Source organism: Ranitomeya imitator, chromosome 2 (assembly GCF_032444005.1).
Source record: "Ranitomeya imitator isolate aRanImi1 chromosome 2, aRanImi1.pri, whole genome shotgun sequence".
Classification (NCBI taxonomy): domain Eukaryota; kingdom Metazoa; phylum Chordata; class Amphibia; order Anura; family Dendrobatidae; genus Ranitomeya; species Ranitomeya imitator.
The window spans coordinates 596,799,393-596,817,133 of record NC_091283.1 but is presented as its reverse complement, the minus strand read 5'-3'; the positions used below and the strand labels follow the sequence as shown (position 1 = coordinate 596,817,133).

Below are 17,741 nucleotides of genomic sequence, written 5' to 3'. Positions count from 1 at the left end.
CCATCCGACCGGACCAGCAGCGGGACCGCCCCTGGGTGAGTATAATCTAACGTCTTTTTCTCCTCTTTCAGGTAACATCGGGGGGCTTATCTACAGCATTACAGAATGCTGTAGATAAGCCCCTGATGCCGGTGGGCTTACCTCACCCGCGATTTTCGGGGTGACAGGTTCCCTTTAAAATTACCATGAGGAACACTTTTACTTAACCAATTAGCTTGTTGCTTCACCATCCGTTTTTTCACTATTATGTCACCCAGAGTGGTACTGCGTCTTTTAGATATAATGGGACCCTTTGCTGCCACCTCCACAATATCTTTATCACGTTGTAGAATGTGCCAATTCCTGCGAATAGCAGACCGTATGATACCATCCATAGGGCCGAAAGGGTGAAAGGGTTAACTCCAATTTCACCCGATCTGCAGGGACAGGTTTTGGGATTTGCCCCCATGCGGCTACGATCGTTCTGATTGGCTGTTGAAAGTGAAAGAGCCAATGAAACAGCCAATCAGAGCAATTTGTAATATTTCACCTATGAAACTTGGTGAAATATTACAATCCAGCCATGGCCGATGCTGTAATATCATTGGCCATGGCTGGAAACCGCGATCTGCCCCCTCCATCGGCGATCTGCTGCCGCTGTCAGTCTTTCCTCCCCTCCGTTCTGTGTTCCGCTGCCTTCCTCTCCCCTCCGTCCTGTCCGGCCCCCCCGCCGGTTGTCAGATCCCACCCCCTGTACACAGTGAGTCCCAGAGGGTGCGTTTTACATGAGCTGCATGGAATCTATCAAAATGCAGGACAGAGTTCGTAGCAGACTGTTTTCGAAACACTGATTCACGAGGTCCGTCCCATATCATGAAAATGTCGTCCACATAGCGAACATAAAGCCAGAAAAAGGTTCGCAAAAGTGCATCAGGAATCCATAAATTTGAATGCATATTGTTTTAATATGAGCGTGCACGTTTGCAATTTTGCAAACCTTTTTCTGGCTTTGCTGGAGGAGAATTGAGTGTACAATATTGGAAATAATTTTTTGAGGCACATCAGACTATGTTGCTATGTGGATGACATTTTCATGATATGGGACGGACCTCGTGAATCATTTGATTTTGTCCAGTATCTCAATGAGTAATCAATATTCAAATCTCGATGTGAACGACATTCATATGGAGGCCTTGATTTAGATTTTTTTAGACGTACAAATTAACTTTGTGGATGGTGCAATCTGTATTGGAGTTTCGAAAACCGTCTGCTACGAACTCTGTCCTAAATTTTGATACTTTCCATCCGGCTCATGTAATACGCTCCCTCCCTTATAGCCAATTATTAAGATTGAAGAGGATTAATAATACTCAGGAGAGCTGCACTCAGCAGGCAGAAGAGTTGTGTGACAGGTTCCGCTGTAGGGGTTATCCCAATGAACTTCTGAATGAGGCTAACAATAGGGTTAATCAGGCAAGAGACAATAATCGTGCTTCTGCCCACAAACGCGATAAGATTTTTTTTTGTTGTAAATTCGGCCCTATGGATGGTATCATACGGTCTGCTATTCGCAGGAATTGGCACATTCTACGTGATAAAGATATTGTGGAGGTGGCAGCAAAGGGTCCCATTATATCTAATAGACGCAGTACCACTCTGGGTGACATAATAGTGAAAAAACAGATGGTGAAGCAACAAGGTAATTGGTTAAATAAAAGTGTTCCTCATGGTAATTTTAAGTGTGGACATTGTCCTTTTTGTAATTACCATGATGTAATCAAACACTTTGCATTGGAGTTGTGTCTCATACTGTCAAAGATTTCATCAGGTGCAAAACGACCCATGTGGTTTTATGTCATTATAAGCCCTTATATATTGGCAAGACCATTTGCCCCCTCTGTGAGGTTCAGAGAGCATTACAACTCGATCGGTTCAGGCAAGGGGGTTCCATGTTTGATCAAACATGTTAGGGAATTCCATGGAGGAAACCCAGAGGTGCTTTCTTTTGCTGGCCTTGAAAGGGTGTCTCTTCCAGTGCAAGGAGGAGATCTGCACTAGCTTCTACTAAAAAGAGAGGCCATATGGATTATGCGCACTCGAGCGCAAGAATCCGCTGGTTTGAATGAAAGATTGGATATGTCCATTTTCCTGCAATAAGCCGGTTTTATTGTGTTTTTGTATTGTTTTCCAAATGCATTGTAATTGTTATGTATAGCTGCTGCACATGTGTCCAAGCACCGGGGGTGGGATTAGCTGCCTCCCTCTGTTAGGGGTGACGTCAGGCTCACTCACCTGTGTGACCAGTAGAAGCGCCACTGCAGCCCCAAACCGCTGTCGTCCATTCCACTCCTGCTCCCATCCTCCCAACGCCGATGTTTTAAAGTATTGGAATAAAGAAGTTTTTTTAGCTGGTGAGTGCCATCCATTCCTTTCAATTTTTGTATCCATTGTGGCTATTTTCTTTGGAGTGGCACCCCGGCTCACGGAGCACTTACTGCTGTATACATGCTTGCAGCATCAGTTCATGCAATTACCTGTGCACTGAGTGGGCTTCCCCGCTGTGCGGATTAACACTTTGTTGGAGCTTTTTTTAGCTATTTTGTTACATGTTTAAATAGTTTTGGAATCAGATTTGTGTGTGATGCATCAGCACTAGTCTAAGTTGCTGAAGTGAGAAAAATATAGGCATAGATTACAATTATGGGATCAAATAACTATAAATTGGTATGTGCACAAGTATTAGCCCTTTTGCTAGAAAGCCCTTAGGGTATGTGCACACGTATCTGTGAGGGCTGTGGATTTTTCCGCAGCGGATTTGATAAATCCGCAGTGCAAAACCACTGCGTTTTTTACTGCGGATTTATCGCGATTTCTATTGCGGATTCCGCTGCGGGTTTACACCTGCAGTTTTCTATTGGAGCAGGTGTAAACCCGCAGCAGAATCCGCACAAAGAATTGACATGCTGCGTTTCCGCGCGTTTTTTTCCGCAGCATGTGCACTGCGGATTTAGTTTCCCATAGGTTTACATTATACTGTAAACGCATGGGAAACCGCTGCGGACCCGCAGCGTGTGCACATACCCTAAAAATTCCTGGGGCAAGCAATTACCTTGATAAGTCCCATGCTTAGTGATAGGAAGTCCACCTGTGTGCAATCTAAAGGTACCTTCACACTGAGCAACTTTCCAACGAGAACGACAACGATCCGTGACGTTGCAGCGTCCTGGATAGCGATCTCGTTGTTTGACACGCAGCAGCGATCAGGATCCCGCTGCGACATCGCTGGTTGTTGCTAGAAGTTGAGAACTTTATTTGGTCGTCAGGTTTGACAGCAAAAGCAACGATGCCTGCAATGTTTTCTCACGGAGCAAACAACCAGCGAGAACGATAAGTACGTCACTGGATCGCTCCTGCATCGTTCTGCTGTTGCCGTGTTTGACGTCTCCTAGCGACCTAAACAGCGACGCTCCAGCGATCGGCATCATTGTCTATATCGCTGCAGAAAAAAAAAAAAACAACATCTAACCTGATGGAGCTGGAGTAGTTTTTGTCCAGATGTGGAAAGCTCACAGACTAAGGCTACTTTCACACTAGCTTTTTTTTTTTTCAATACGCCGCAATGCGTCATTTAGGGGAAAAAAAAGCATCCTGCAAAGTTGTCTGCAGGATGCGTTTTTGCCCCATAGACTAACATTGGCGACGCATTGACACGTCGCAACCGTCGTTCGACGGTTGCGCCATGTTGTGGCGGTCCGCCGGGAGCAAAAAACGTTACATGTAACTTTTTTTGCTGCCGACGGACCGCTTTTTCCGACCGCGCATGCGCGGCCGGAACTCCGCCCCCACCTCCCCGCACCTCACAATGGGGCGGCGGATGCGCTGTAAAAATGCATCCACTGCCCCCGTTGTGCGGCGCATTCACTGCTAGCGTCGGAACGTTGGCCCGACGCACTGCGACGGGCCGAGTCCGACGCTAGTGTGAAAGTAGCCTTATTTAAAGCGACTTTCAGCTGTAGTTACCGCAAATGGAATCGCTACAAAAGTACTGCATCTGCAGATTTCATGCAGTTTCTGTGCAGTACAATGTAAATCAATGTGAAAAAAAGCTGTGCACATGGTGCACAAAAAACTGCTGCAGAAACGCTGCAGAACTGCACAAAAGAAGCGACGTGCACTTCTTTGAAATCTGCAGCGTTTCTGCGCAGATTTTTCTGCACAGCTTTTTTTTTTCACATTGATTTACATTGCACTGTAAATCACAGTGCAGTTCTGCAGCGTTTCTGCTGCAGAAAAATCTGCTGCAGTTCTGCACTAAATCTGCATCGTGTGCACATACCCTAAGGCCATGTTCACACGATCCTTTTTTTCATGCGGAATTGCCGCGATTTTCCCGCTGCGGGTCCGCAGCTGTTTTCCATGCAGGGTACATTACATTGTACCCTATGGAAAACAGGAACTGCTGTGCCCACAATGCGGAAAATCAAAAAAAAAAAAAAAGCCGCGCTGAATAGCTGCGGGAAAAAAGAAGTACCATGTCACTTCTTTTTTCGGAGCCGCAGCGGTTCTGCACCCATTGACCTCCATTGTGAGGTCAAACCCGCAGTAAAACCCGCAGATGAAAAAAATATCTGCGGGTTTTACTGCGGTTTGTGGTGCAGAACCGCTGCAGCAGGAAGTGCGGGGAAGCGGGCGGAAGTGCGTGGGCGGAGTGTGGCTGCCCCCCCGTGCTCCGATCCCGCCCCCCGTGCTCCGATGCCCCGCCCCAGTGCTCCGATGCCCCCCCCCCCCCCCCGTGCCCTAATCTCCCCCCCTTATACTTACCCGGCGTCCCGGTGTCCGTCCGGCCGTCTTCTCCCTGTGCGCCGCCATCTTGCAAAATGGCGGGCGCATGCGCAGTGCGCCCGCCGAATCTGCCGGCCGGCAGATTCGTTCCAAAGTGCATTTTGATCACTGAGATATAACCTCTCAGTGATCAAAATAATAAAAAAAAATAGTAAATGACACCCCCCCCCCCCCTTTGTCACCCCCATAGGTAGGGACAATAAAAAAAAAAATTAAGAATTTTTTTTTTTCCCCCCCACTAAGGTTAGAATAGGGTTAGGGTTAGGGTATTTTCAGCCATTACCCTAAAAAACTTCCTAGAAAACACACAGACTCTGCATAGAAAACTGCATAAAAAAAAAAGGATCAAAAAAAGGATCAAAAAACGCATCAAAAAAGGACCAAAAAAAAGGACCTGCGTTTTCTGCCAAGAGCTGCAGTTTTTTAAAAAACAGTCCTGAAAAAAAAAAGGATGGAAATCAGGAACGTGTGAACATACCCTAATAGTTATGCACAATGAAGTTTCCAGTTATGTCCTATATGTTTGCTTCACAAACAAAAGAAAGCCAAAGGTTCAGTTGTAGGCATGTTCTTTACATGAACTGATACAAACCTTCATTAAAGTTCACTTTCACAAAATCAAGGAATAAATACAAACCATCCTTGGCATGTCCTACATGCCATTACTGGGGTGCTCATGATGGCACATGTCAGTACACAAGCTCCACTGCAATGTTGGCTTTGTTAGCCACCAAGACAAAAGTAAATCACCTTTGTCATGTTCTTCAATGTTTTCAGTGCCCTGGACAGCATTCTCACTGAGAAACCACTGCCATTAGAGGACAACATTGCCATGAGGAGGTATCTTTGGTGTGCAAAACAACACTGTATATTGCATTACATCCCATTTGCCTTCTGTGAAGTGGACAGGCTGAGCACGGGCACCGTCTGAGTACCCCGAGTACAGTTGCGTCGGAGCATGGGGGGTGGGATTGGGGCACGGGGGGGGGGGGTAGTTGCGTCGGAGCATGGGGGGTGGGGGCAGCCACACTGCAGCGGTTCTGCACAACAAACCGCAGATATTTTTTTTCATCTGCGGGTTTTACTGCGTGTTTGACCTCACAATGGAGGTCTATGGGTGCAGAACCGCTGCAGTTCCGCAAAAAGTGGTGACATGGTACTTTTTTACCGCGGCTATTCAGCGCGGCTTTTTTCGCGATTTTCCGCAATGTGGGCACAGCAGTTCCTGTTTTCCATAGGGTACATTGTAATGTACCCTGCATGGAAAACAGCTGCGGACCCGCAGCGGGAAAATCGCGGCGATTCCGCATGAAAAAAAGGATGGTGTGAACATGGCCTAATAAAGATATGACAAACTCAATACTTCAAGTCCTGTCATGTACACGGCTCAGTATGGGCACCAGAAATAGAAACCAACGTTTGGATGGTTCTCTACATTACACACATTCAGCAAGAAGCTTGTACTCGGTGGCTGTAGTAGTCGCCACATTAACTATAATGGACCTTTTACTTTTCTACCACCTGCATTCGCTTGGGTCACAAAACTTGCCTTAATTGTTCCCAGAATGCTGTTTCCCTGCTATCAGACACCCTGGAGGGATGATTTTGTGGCTGACACCCAATCAGCCAGAGCAGGGTCCAATGGGTGTCCTTGTTACCAATCACTTCTGTAGGATTCTCACAGGAAGAATTCACAGAAGACTGAGGAGTATGGATCAGGGGACTGCGTCTGCACTTACAAGATATTCCAGACGAAAACTACAGGAATTAGAAAGTTAAATTTAAGACAAAAGTGCAATGGTCTTGTCTGAAGAGAACAAAATATATAGGTAGTAGGTAATAACGAGGGTCAATAGCATTCTGGATACATTGGAGATTACCGCTGCTAGTGGCATTTAATGTATTTGCTTGCAATTTTACTTTATATCCCATTTTATACATCCTATATAGCCCTATAGAAAAGCATGGTGCCTGGTATATGGTGGAAAACAAGTGATTCACAGTGCAAGTCTGTGAAACCAAAAAGCCCAAAACCACGTAGGCATCGTATTTTTCAGACTATAACACGCAGATTGTAACAAGAAAAAAAACAAACGCTTGTTAAAATGTGTGCGTCTTAGGCTACCTTCACACTTGCGTTTTTCAGCTTCCATCACAATCCGTTGTTTTTTGAGAATGCAGGATCCTGCATTTTCCCATAGACTTGTATTAGCGACGGATCGCCATCCGTTTGATCCGTCATGCACTGGATCCGTTGGAAAATAGCGGTCCGTCGTGTGGAAAAAAAATGTTCAGAGGAACATTTTTTTCTGCACGTCGGAAAATCAGTCAGCGACGCATCCTGCACTGCCCGTCACTGGCTATAATGGAAGCCTATGGGCGCAGGATCCGTCGCTGACTGTCACACACAGGTATCCAGCGATGTATCACGTTTTTCCCCTCTGAGCATGCCCGGAAGGATTTTTATATCCGGGAAAAAGTGTCTCTCTCTCTTGTCCCCAGACATTTGATGCCCGGAAATTTCTACATTGACATTGTGGCAACAACACAAACGACGCATCAGTCATTACACTGGATGCATCACACACATTTTTCACTATTTTTGTGATGTCCGTCGAGACGTCATTTCACTGCATGACGAAGCACAGCAGAAGACGCAAGTGTGAAAGAAGCCTTAGGCTATGTGCACACGTTGCGGATTTTGCTGCGGTTCCGCAGCAGTTTCTCATGATTTACGGTACAATGTAAACCTATGGGAAACGCAATCCGTTGTGCCCCTGCTGCAGAAAAAAAACGCGCAGAAACGCAGCGGTTTATATTCTGCAGCATGTCGATTCTTTGTGCGGATTCCACTGCGGTTTACACCTGCTCCACAATAGGATTCCGCAGGTGTAAAACCGCAGTGGAATCCGCACTAATACCGCAATAAATCCGCAGGAAATCCGCAGAGCCTTTTACCTGCGGATTTGACAAGTCCGCTGTGGAAAAATCCGCAGAGCTCCAAAATACGTGTGCACATACCCTTATAGTTTGGATGCAGCTTCCTGCGATGGAGGAGAAGACAGACACAGCATCCTTCCCGCACACAGAGAGCTGCCCTCTCCTCCGGTCTCACACTGATCTGTGTTACTGGTGCAGAGCAGGAGAGGAAGCTGCACAAGCCGAGCAGCTGAAGGACCATCCACCCAAGTAATTCAAGGACCTGTCAGGTCACGTGACTGATTATATATCCTGAAAGGTCCTTGAGTTATTTGTGCAGCTCAGCTTGTGCAGCACCTCTTCAGGTCCCCATCAGGAAGTGCAAAATGTGACAATGGTTTGTGTGCGTGTGTCTAAATGTGCAGAAATCGCCTGTATAATATGCTCATCTGAGCCCTGAAGGAGAAATGTTACTGCTGTCCCTTAGTAACACATACCAATTTGATCACAGAGCAGATCCACATGATCGTAGATTTCTTTATACTTCTAAGCTGATGCATTTGGCACCAAGAGCTCCACTCACACATTACAGGCATATCGCGAACATCCGACCTATATTTTCTGTGGAAACTCTAGTAGAAATCTTAAGACAGAACTGTGGGTTTCTGACACGGATTTGCAGCTTCAATGGCTGCCAGGCCACAGGCGTATTCAGTGTTGCCTACATGTGCATGTAGCAGAGCCTAGTGTGTAGAATACACAACGCAGAAAAAAAATGTTGGTCCATGGGCAGCTTGTCAACACAGAAATGTGCCTTACTCACTGTCCCCAGGTGCAACACAGTCTCCGCTGTGCTGACTCCACATCAACATTGTGGCAGCCATTCCAGCAGGGCATTCCGTCCATTTAGGATGATTGCCTGCAGTGCTGTTGATGTGAGATCAACGCTGCAGCCAGTAAGAGGAGTCAGGAGAAGCAGTAGACACTCAGTGGTAGACCTGGGAACAGCGAGTAAAGAATGATTTTTTTTCTTTTTAAACAAACTGAGCGCAAAGCATGCAATTTTCCGAACAATGAGAAACTCTTAAGTGAGCACAAGACATGGATTATGGGCCGGTGGAAGGCGGTGAATTTACATCGTGTGGATGTCCAGGAGCATGTAATGTGGCTTACCTAGCACCTGGATGATAATAATCTTTATTTTTATATAACGCTAACATATTCCGCAGTGCTTTACAGTACGCACACATTAACATCGCTGTCCCCGTTGGGGCTCACAGTCTAAACCTGGATGAAACCCACACAAACACAGGGAGAACAAACTCCTTGCAGATGTTGTCCTTGGTAGGATTTGAACCCAAGACTCCAGCGCTGCAAGGCTGCTGTGCTAACCACTGAGCCACCGTGCTGCACCGTGATGTGCTATAGGAAGACGCCAGGCTGGTGAAACCAGTATAATGCTCTGGGCAATGCTGTCCTGGGAACACCCATCATGGCAGCAGTATTCCTTTATGGCAGTGACGTCTTACAGCAGAATAATGCTCCACACAACACAGGAAATATTACTCGGGAACAGCTAGAGGACATGACCGAGTCCAAGGGGATGACTTATCCATCAAGTTTCTCAGGTTTCAATCTAATTGAGATTATATAGGTTGTGCTTGAAAAACAAAGCAGATCCATGGAGGCTGAACCTCACAACTTACAAGACACATCTCAATGAGAACGGTATATACAGAAGCCCCCAATAACCATATGATTATTGTACACGATTGTTCATGACAACACAAGTTTCGGTCCGCTTAATGTGTGAACTGGAAATGTGCTTCATAGGTTTTGTGAATGGCTTGTAAAGAGAACCAGATATCCAAATCAACTTGCCTGAACCACAATGAGTCCTGCGGCGTCTTAGAGAAAACAATATTGAAAACCCCGGTAAAGACTATGGGTCTGATTCATCATTTGTATTTTTCAGTCATTTTTTGTCTTGGCATATTTATTACAATAAATTCTTCAAAATGACACATGCGGTTCATTAAATTTTTACAAAGTAAAAAAACAAAACAAAAAAAACAGTCTACTTTTAGGCTATGTGCACACGTTCAGGATTTCTCGCAGAAAATTCCTAAGAAAAACCTGAAATTTTCTGCAAGAAATCTGCATGCGTTTTTGATGCGTTTTTTTCCGGACATTTCCCAATGCATTTTGTAGTGGGAAATCAGCAAAAAAAATGCAAAATTAATGAACATGCTGTGTTTTTTACCGCGATGCTTTTTTTTTTTTTCGCAGAAAAAACGCATCATGTGCACAAAACATGCGGAATTCATTCTGAAAGATGGGATGCTTATTGTATGCGTTTTTTGCGGTGTTATCGCGTTTTTATCGGGAAAAACCGTGAAAAAAAAAAAACAAAAACAGCAACGTGTGCACACAGCCTTAAAATTAGCACAAAATTGCACCAAAATATCTCGTGAACATAAAAAATAAATAAAAAAACATCACTCTAGAGGGCTGGACAAAGAACATTTTGCTTTGCAACTTTATAATGAGGTCACAATTGATCAGTCAGCCAAAAACATCTGGAAATCCCAATCTCTGCCCACAATGGCCGAACATAAGAAAAAAATAGCCAAAGACAAGGCTTCAAAATGGGGCAAATTAAAAAAAAAAAAGTAATAAACCTCAAAACCAAGATAAAGAACAATGCACAAATCAGGCTCTACGTATCTTGGCTGACCAGTCTATGCCAGTCCAGACACTTCTCCCCACCCAATCCATTAGACCAGGGGTCCCCAACCTGCAGCTTGTGGCTCACTATCTGCCAGCGTGGTGCATTAGCTTGTGAGAGCATCTGAATGGTGAAGGTCCAGAGACCCCCACCGATCAGTCTAATGCTCTTCAGGGGCCTGGACAAACACAGACCCTGGCCGGCTTTTCAAAGTATTTTTTCTGAAACAGCAGGGGACTCAATCAGCATGAATTACACGACGAGTTAAGGTACCGTCACACTAAGCGACGCTGCAGCGATACCGACAACGATCCGGATCGCTGCAGCGTCGCTGTTTGGTCGCTGGAGAGCTGTCACACAGACAGCTCTTCAGCGACCAACGATCCCGAGGTCCCCGGGTAACCAGGGTAAACATCGGGTTACTAAGCGCAGGGCCGCGCTTAGTAACCCGATGTTTACCCTGGTTACCAGCGTAAAAGTTAAAAAAACAAACACTACATACTTACCTACCGCCGTCTGTCCTCCAGCGCTGTGCTCTGCACTCCTCCTGTACTGTCTGTGAGCGTCGGTCAGCCGGAAAGCAGAGCGGTGACGTCACCGCTCTGCTTTCCAGCCGCTGTGCTCACAGCCAGTGCAGGAGGAGTGCAGAGAAGCAGAGCGCCAGGGACAGACAGCGGTAGGTAAGTATGTAGTGTTTGTTTTTTTAACTTTTACGCTGGTAACCAGGGTAAACATCGGGTTACTAAGCGCAGCCCTGCGCTTAGTAACCCGATGTTTACCCTGGTTACCCGGGGACCTAGGGATCGTTGGTCGCTGAAGAGCTGTCTGTGTGACAGCTCTCCAGCGACCAAACAGCGACGCTGCAGCGATCGACATCGTTGTCGGTATCGCTGCAGCGTCGCTGAGTGTGAAGGTACCTTTACTCGGTTACTGGCTGTAGCTTTGACAAAAATCATTAGTTTATCAGCAGGAGATTATCACTAGAGGACCCGTAGAGCTGCTGCCAGGTAGTCCTCCTTAGGCTACTTTCACACTAGCGTCGTGCACTGCACGTCGCTATGCGTCGTTTTGTAGAAAAAAACGCATCCTGCAAAAGTGCTTGCAGGATGCGTTTTTTCCTCCATTGACTTGCATTAGCTTCGCATTGCGACGCTTTGCCACACATAGCAACCGTCGTGCGATGGTTGCGCCGTATTGTGGCGGACCGTCGGCTGCAAGAAACGTTACATGTAACTTTTTTGCTGCCGACGGTCCATTTCTGACCGCGCATGCGTGGCCGGAACTCCGCTCGCACCTCACAATGGGGCAGCGGATGCGCTGGAAAAATGCATCCGCTGCCCCCGTTGTGCGGCGCATTCACTGCTAGCGTCGGTACGTCGGCCCGACGCACTGCGACGGGCCGAGTACGACGCTAGTGTGAAAGTAGCCCTATTTAGGAGCTCTGTATAACCGCGTCCCCACCGATGTACAGTGCACACAGACAGCTGGCAATCATTGGAGCCCAGTATTCAGACACTGGTGGCTTCACTGCAATCAGGGTCTCTGTCTCTACATTATGCTGCTGTCAGATGGGGTAGTATAAAACTGCTGGCAGATTCCCATCAACTGCTTCAGGGTTTAAAGACATGAGATAAAATGGGTCATGTGTACAGCAAAGTAGTTTTGACACTGCTGTAAAATACGTTAATTTTACATAGCACTTTTTCCGGTGGATTTCGGGCAGAATCCACAAGAAGATGTTGTATACAGATAGCGAGTCTCTAGGTGCATTTAGGCTATTATATATCGCAATACCAAGCACTGGCCCCTGCTTTACTAAATGCAGTCAGAATCACTTCATACAACCAGTATGGCATTCTACGCACATTTTATATAATAACTTTAATATATTAGCTAACATAACTTTTTTAGGGTAAAAGAAGGGTGAATCAAGTGCCCAGGGAGGGAGACACTAACAAAGCTCCATTAAAAACTGCTAAATAATGCCAATCAAAAGCCAGAAAGTGTTAACTATCGGGGGTCAATCTGCATGTTCAAGGTCAATCTCCAAAAGCCAAGCCATCCTTTTAGGAAATGGTAAACTTGTAGAAGGCCTTCATACATGACAGATGGCAATTACAGCATAGGGCGAACACTTGTGAACACGTGGTGGTGCATGGAGTTCGGTTCCTGAGGTGGAGCAAGGGGCATATGCTGCTGGTCATTAACAACTAGAGCCAATGCTGCTCACTTGTCGGACGAGAAGCCACGTACCAACATGAATGGTCTATTAGGCTAGGTTCACATCGCGCTAGGGCAATCCGTTTAACGGATCAGTTAAACGGATGCGTTAACGATGAGCCACAAATTGTCTGCATTTTTACGATCGGGTTAACGCATGGTTGCACTGCGTCGGCCTGCGTTAGCAATAGAGTTCTATGACCAGAGAACGCTTCTGTAAAAGGTGCGTTCGCCCTAACGGACCGGAATACGCGGAAGTCCGCGTTTGAAGGTGCGTCACAAAATAAGCCATTGCTAACGCATACCGATTTTGGCATGCGTTAGGATCCGTTACGCTAATGGAAGTCTACGAGTGCGTTAACGGATCCGTTACATTGCGTTAGTGCCGCTTAGAAACGGATCTGTTAAACGGATGGCACTAACGTGATATGAACCTAGCCTTAGGGCACCTCTGGGGGTGAACGGTGCAGTGTATGGCAGAGCCAGAAGGGGCATCTCTGCACTTCCTACGCTGCTCCCTGGTGATATGGCACTATACCGAGCCTGCACATAGACACCCATCAGATCTTTAGTCCACAGAAATATGTTCAGCCTCAGGCAATGTCTCCTACAATAGAATCTGCATCTAACATAATGGCTGCTATTTCTTTACTGTAAGCTAACAATATATAGAAAAAAAACAGAATTTGGCAGGACACATGCTGTATTAGATAGAGTACGCATCTGATGCAGGTCTCCTGCCCCATACATGCCTATGAGGCCATCTAGTTTAGGTCAGGAGACCAGAGACTGGTCCGGGCATGGTGGTTCCTTCTCGGACTGTAAGGGCTCATACTCACTTGCGTGAAATACGGCTGAGTCTCGCATGTTAAAACCCGGCTCTGCCGCTGGCATTCCAGAGCGGAGCGTGCGGCAGCATAGCAATACATGGAGCTGCATGCTCCGCTCCCAAGTGCCGGTGTCAGAAGTGGGTGTTACCATGCGAGACTCGGCCGTATTTCACGCGAGTATAAGCCCTAAAAGTCAGATGTATGAAATCGGCCGAAGGTCAGAAGAGGTTTTCATTACCCAAAGTAATGGTTACTGTATGACATCAAGTGGTTCTTACTTTACAGTAGATAAGTCAAAACTGCACCAATACTGTGCCCATCGTAGTCCGCCCCTGTATCGTCACATCCTTGCCAAGTTCACATTAGCTCGAGATGCCAGCAGGGCTTCCCTCGATCCAGTTTATACAGACACTGCATGGAAACGCTCATTTACAAGATACCTAAAGCTTAGACTGACCTAAAGAGCCTCTCACATCAAGGATTATAGTATAGTCTCAATCCAGAACTTGGCAGAAAACAATATGTCTAGTGCTGGGCTGGAGAGAAACCATGAGAGAATCCAGCAGCGAAAGCCTCGAGAGCAGCGGAGGACTGAGAATAATCCCTGCGCACAGCCAACACTACAGCTCACAGGTTAGTAGTCTGGATTTCATGGTAATCTGGGGTTAACACACTGGATTATACCAATACCGAAATTCTAGGATGATATCGCCACTACATAAATAGGTGACTGACGCACTTTTCACGTTATTTTTTTTTTTTTTGAGGGTGGATTTGCTCAATAATCCTCGCAAACAAAAAAAGGCTTGGAAAACTCTTCCCATTCATTTCTAAAGATATGTTCCCTGCTGTCTTAGGCTATGTTCACATACTGGGTTTTTGCTGCGTTTTTTTCCCCCTCGCAGGCAAACTCCGCTCTCTTGACAGTAAAGAAGCTGCTTTCAAAAAGCAGGTTGCGCTGAGCTTCCTAGGCTATGTGCATGCGTTGCAGATTCGTGGGCAGATTTTTCCCACAACGATTTTACCTGCGTTGACATGCTGTGGAAAATACAACGCAGCATTTCCACACGGTATTTTCCACAACATGGGCACTGCAGATTTGGCTTTCCATAGGTTTACATGATACTGTAAACCACATGGAAAACAGCTGCCAATCTGCAGCCAAATCAGCAACGTGGGCACATAGCCTTACTGCGTTTTTCTTGTCTCTTGTGCATGGTGATAAAATTTAGTGGACACAAAAAAAAAAAAAACGCACGATGTAACTTCCTTAGGTTTTTGCACTAAAAACACAGGAGAAACTAATAGCTGCAGTTTTGCGTTTCCTGAGTGAAAAAACCCTGAAAAAAAAGTGACATACTGAAGTTTGCAATACAGGAGCAGATTTCCAAATCAATCACGAAAATAAATCAATGTGTGCAGGAGAATTCTGAAATCTCATAGCTTTTGCTGGTACTGTAAAACGTCGCTCAACGTGCATAAAAAAACGCAACGTGTGGACATAGCCTCAAACCTCTATTTTCAAGCAGAAGACTCTTTAGCAATGGCTTGTCTCTGGCGTCTTGTCGACATTTTTCTTCGTGTTTTTTGAGGCTTTTTACCCCTACATTCATTAAGCAATAAAAGAGCGCCAACGATTAATATAAAACTGCTAAAAAAACAAAACCTGCCCGGGCGTCTTTAGAGCCTTCCCACTGACTTCTGTTGTAAATTCTGGAGCGTATTGCCTGACAAATGGTCCACGCTTACCGTATTTTAAATAAAAAAAAAAACACTTCAGGAAAAGAAGAAATGTTCCAAAGATTCCCCCCAAAAAGAAGCTGTTACTGCTTAACACAACTTGTCATTCTTGAGCACCTCAGGAAACTCGGCGTCCATAACTTCACCAAAGTTTAGATGATATAAAATAAGTAATAACCCCGACATGCAGTTATTGTAACCTACAAAATATTCTCCATTTTGTCAGAAAGAATAAAACAATAAATAAGAAAAAATAATCACTTTATAAGAGTTTGGGTGACCACTTATACGGCCGCCATTGCTCGGCAGACTAGCTTCTCCTTAAAAAGTTTAGAAGCTGCCATTCAGGAGATTGGAAAAGCTGGGTGAGGCTGTAATGGCAACAAATAAAAACGAGTATTATGTTGTTTAAGACTTCTCAATGCAGACTTGTCTTTATTTCTGCTGAGGAGATGGTGGGGCTTGTAGTTCCACAGCAGCCACGTTTCTAGTTACTAAAGGACGGTCATTACATACAAAACATGATAAACGGCTGCTGACAGGGCCAATAATGGCGCATTGAGGGGACGTGTACAAGTTGTGCTGTGTTTTCTGTCAGGAGAAGCAGCAGCCATGTCAGCCCCGCAGCCCAGGCCTCAGCCTCCCTCACACAGACACAGGCAGAGAAAAAGAAAATGGCGCAGAGACTAAGTCCCCACCGACTGATTGCCGACTTTTACACCGTGAAAACACAGGGGAAACGAGGTCTGTGGTGGCCGGGGAGGCGGGAAACGGGGAGCTCGGGTCGGTCTGAAGCAGAATATCGCACTCTATGGCAGATCCGAGCCTGGATGGGCGAGATATGAGGGGCTGGAGGTGAACAAAGGAGCCGGTGAGCGAGGAGACGGGACTTAGTCTCTGGACGCCATGTCTGCCCTTTCTAGAGGAGGAAGGAGAGTGACGAGGAGGGGGAAGGGAGAGACGGGAAAGCGGGGCCCCACACCCCACACTGTACCCCACTAGCACACGGGGACCCCAATTACTCACCGTTCGCCCGAAAATTCGAGTCAATCTACGGAGAGAGGGGAACAAGAAGAGTGATTAGGGGGTGAGTTCGGAAAGCGAAGAACATGGTAAAAATGGTCGTGGAGACCCCAGATGTGATACTCCCCCCAGGGGTAAATGGGGTGCGGTGTCCTCTGACCCCCGCACAGGCAGGACTGGGCATGATGAGGGGTCCTGATCCCCCCAGTCCCTATAGACTGCCAGAGCCACAAGTCAATGAAGCAGGAGAGTCTCAGCTCCATACTGGGGGGCTCAGTCCTGGAGGTGGTAGGCACTATGGGGTGGGGGGCACACTATAGGGGCAGCATCCTGGAGGGTAGACACCATAGGGTGCCATCCAGGAAGGGGGCACACTGTGGGGGCAGCATCCTGGGCTGACCCCAAGCCACCTGCGCTGGTCATGTCGGGGGCACTGCGATCGAGGGGAGGGCACTTACCTGTGAGTCGTTCTGAGTGTTATCCCCACTCATGGTGACGAGGTACAGGAGGGGGCACTGAAGGAATTGGGGGCAGCAGCTGCTGGCGGGGCGCACGGAGAACTGCTGGGCGGTGTATTGTGTGGCTGGGGGAAGGAGCCGGGCACAGCCAGGAGCAGCACAAGCAAAATGAGAGAGGGCAGAGACGTTCAGCGGATTGTGTAACTACTAAGTCCCGATTTGAGCAGACTGCGCAGGCGCCGATCATTTAAAAGGACAAGGCGGAGTGGAGTCAGTGCCGGCCACGCCTCTTCCGCGCTGCACAGTGCACGGCGGCTCTCCCGGCTGATGTCACCGGGGTTGCTGCAGTCACCGCGTCCTCGCAGGCTCTGCCGGGGTTACCATCAGGCGGACTTTGTCCCATGAGTCAGACCTGGCCGGTCGTTAACAGGAAATAGTGTTCCAGTTGTTGCCAGTGCAGGACTGCTCAGCATCGGCCGGTCACCATGTGATCAGGGGCTGACGGCGGCTCTCGCTACATGCATTAGCGCAGGGCTCCGTTCACACCTGCGGTGTTGTGTATGGACCATACTCTGATCGAATTGTCATTTTATAATAATAGATCACCTCCCAAACTGTTTATATGGCCGTGTCTGTCATCCACACCTTGTACAAGCTGGGGCTCTGCTAAAATCACTGTATGAATTCATATGCAAATGAGTCTTAATTGCCCTGGGAGTGTCAGAGCTTCCATGCCTGTGTTCCCACCCACCCTGATCTGCTTGTCTGACAGCTCACTAGCTGTCAAACCACCGAGCTGTCAATCAATCAGAGGCTGGGGAAGTGCTTTGACACGCCCAATAGCACTTAAGCCTCATTTGCATAAAAATGGAAATCATTTTACGGTCAACATGTTGCATATGTAAAGGCATGGATGTTATACCTCAGAGAGCAACATGACCATATAAACATTAACCCCTTCCCGACCTGTGACACAGCGTATGCGTCATGAAAGTCGGTGCC

At 46.9% G+C, this 17,741-nt stretch overlaps 1 protein-coding gene across 1 annotated transcript in view; it reads right to left on the bottom strand.

Moving 5' to 3' along the window:
* The window catches only part of TOP1 (DNA topoisomerase I), a 66,717-nt gene extending 49,757 nt beyond the window's left edge, over window positions 1–16,960 (bottom strand). The window contains exons 1-2 of the mRNA XM_069752343.1: window positions 16,740–16,960; window positions 16,285–16,309 (exon numbers count right to left, since the gene is read on the bottom strand). Coding sequence (XP_069608444.1) covers window positions 16,285–16,309; window positions 16,740–16,772 — 58 coding nt within the window. The 5' untranslated portion in view covers window positions 16,773–16,960. The remainder of the gene's footprint in view (window positions 1–16,284; window positions 16,310–16,739) is intronic.
* Between the last annotated feature and the right edge of the window lie 781 nt (window positions 16,961–17,741).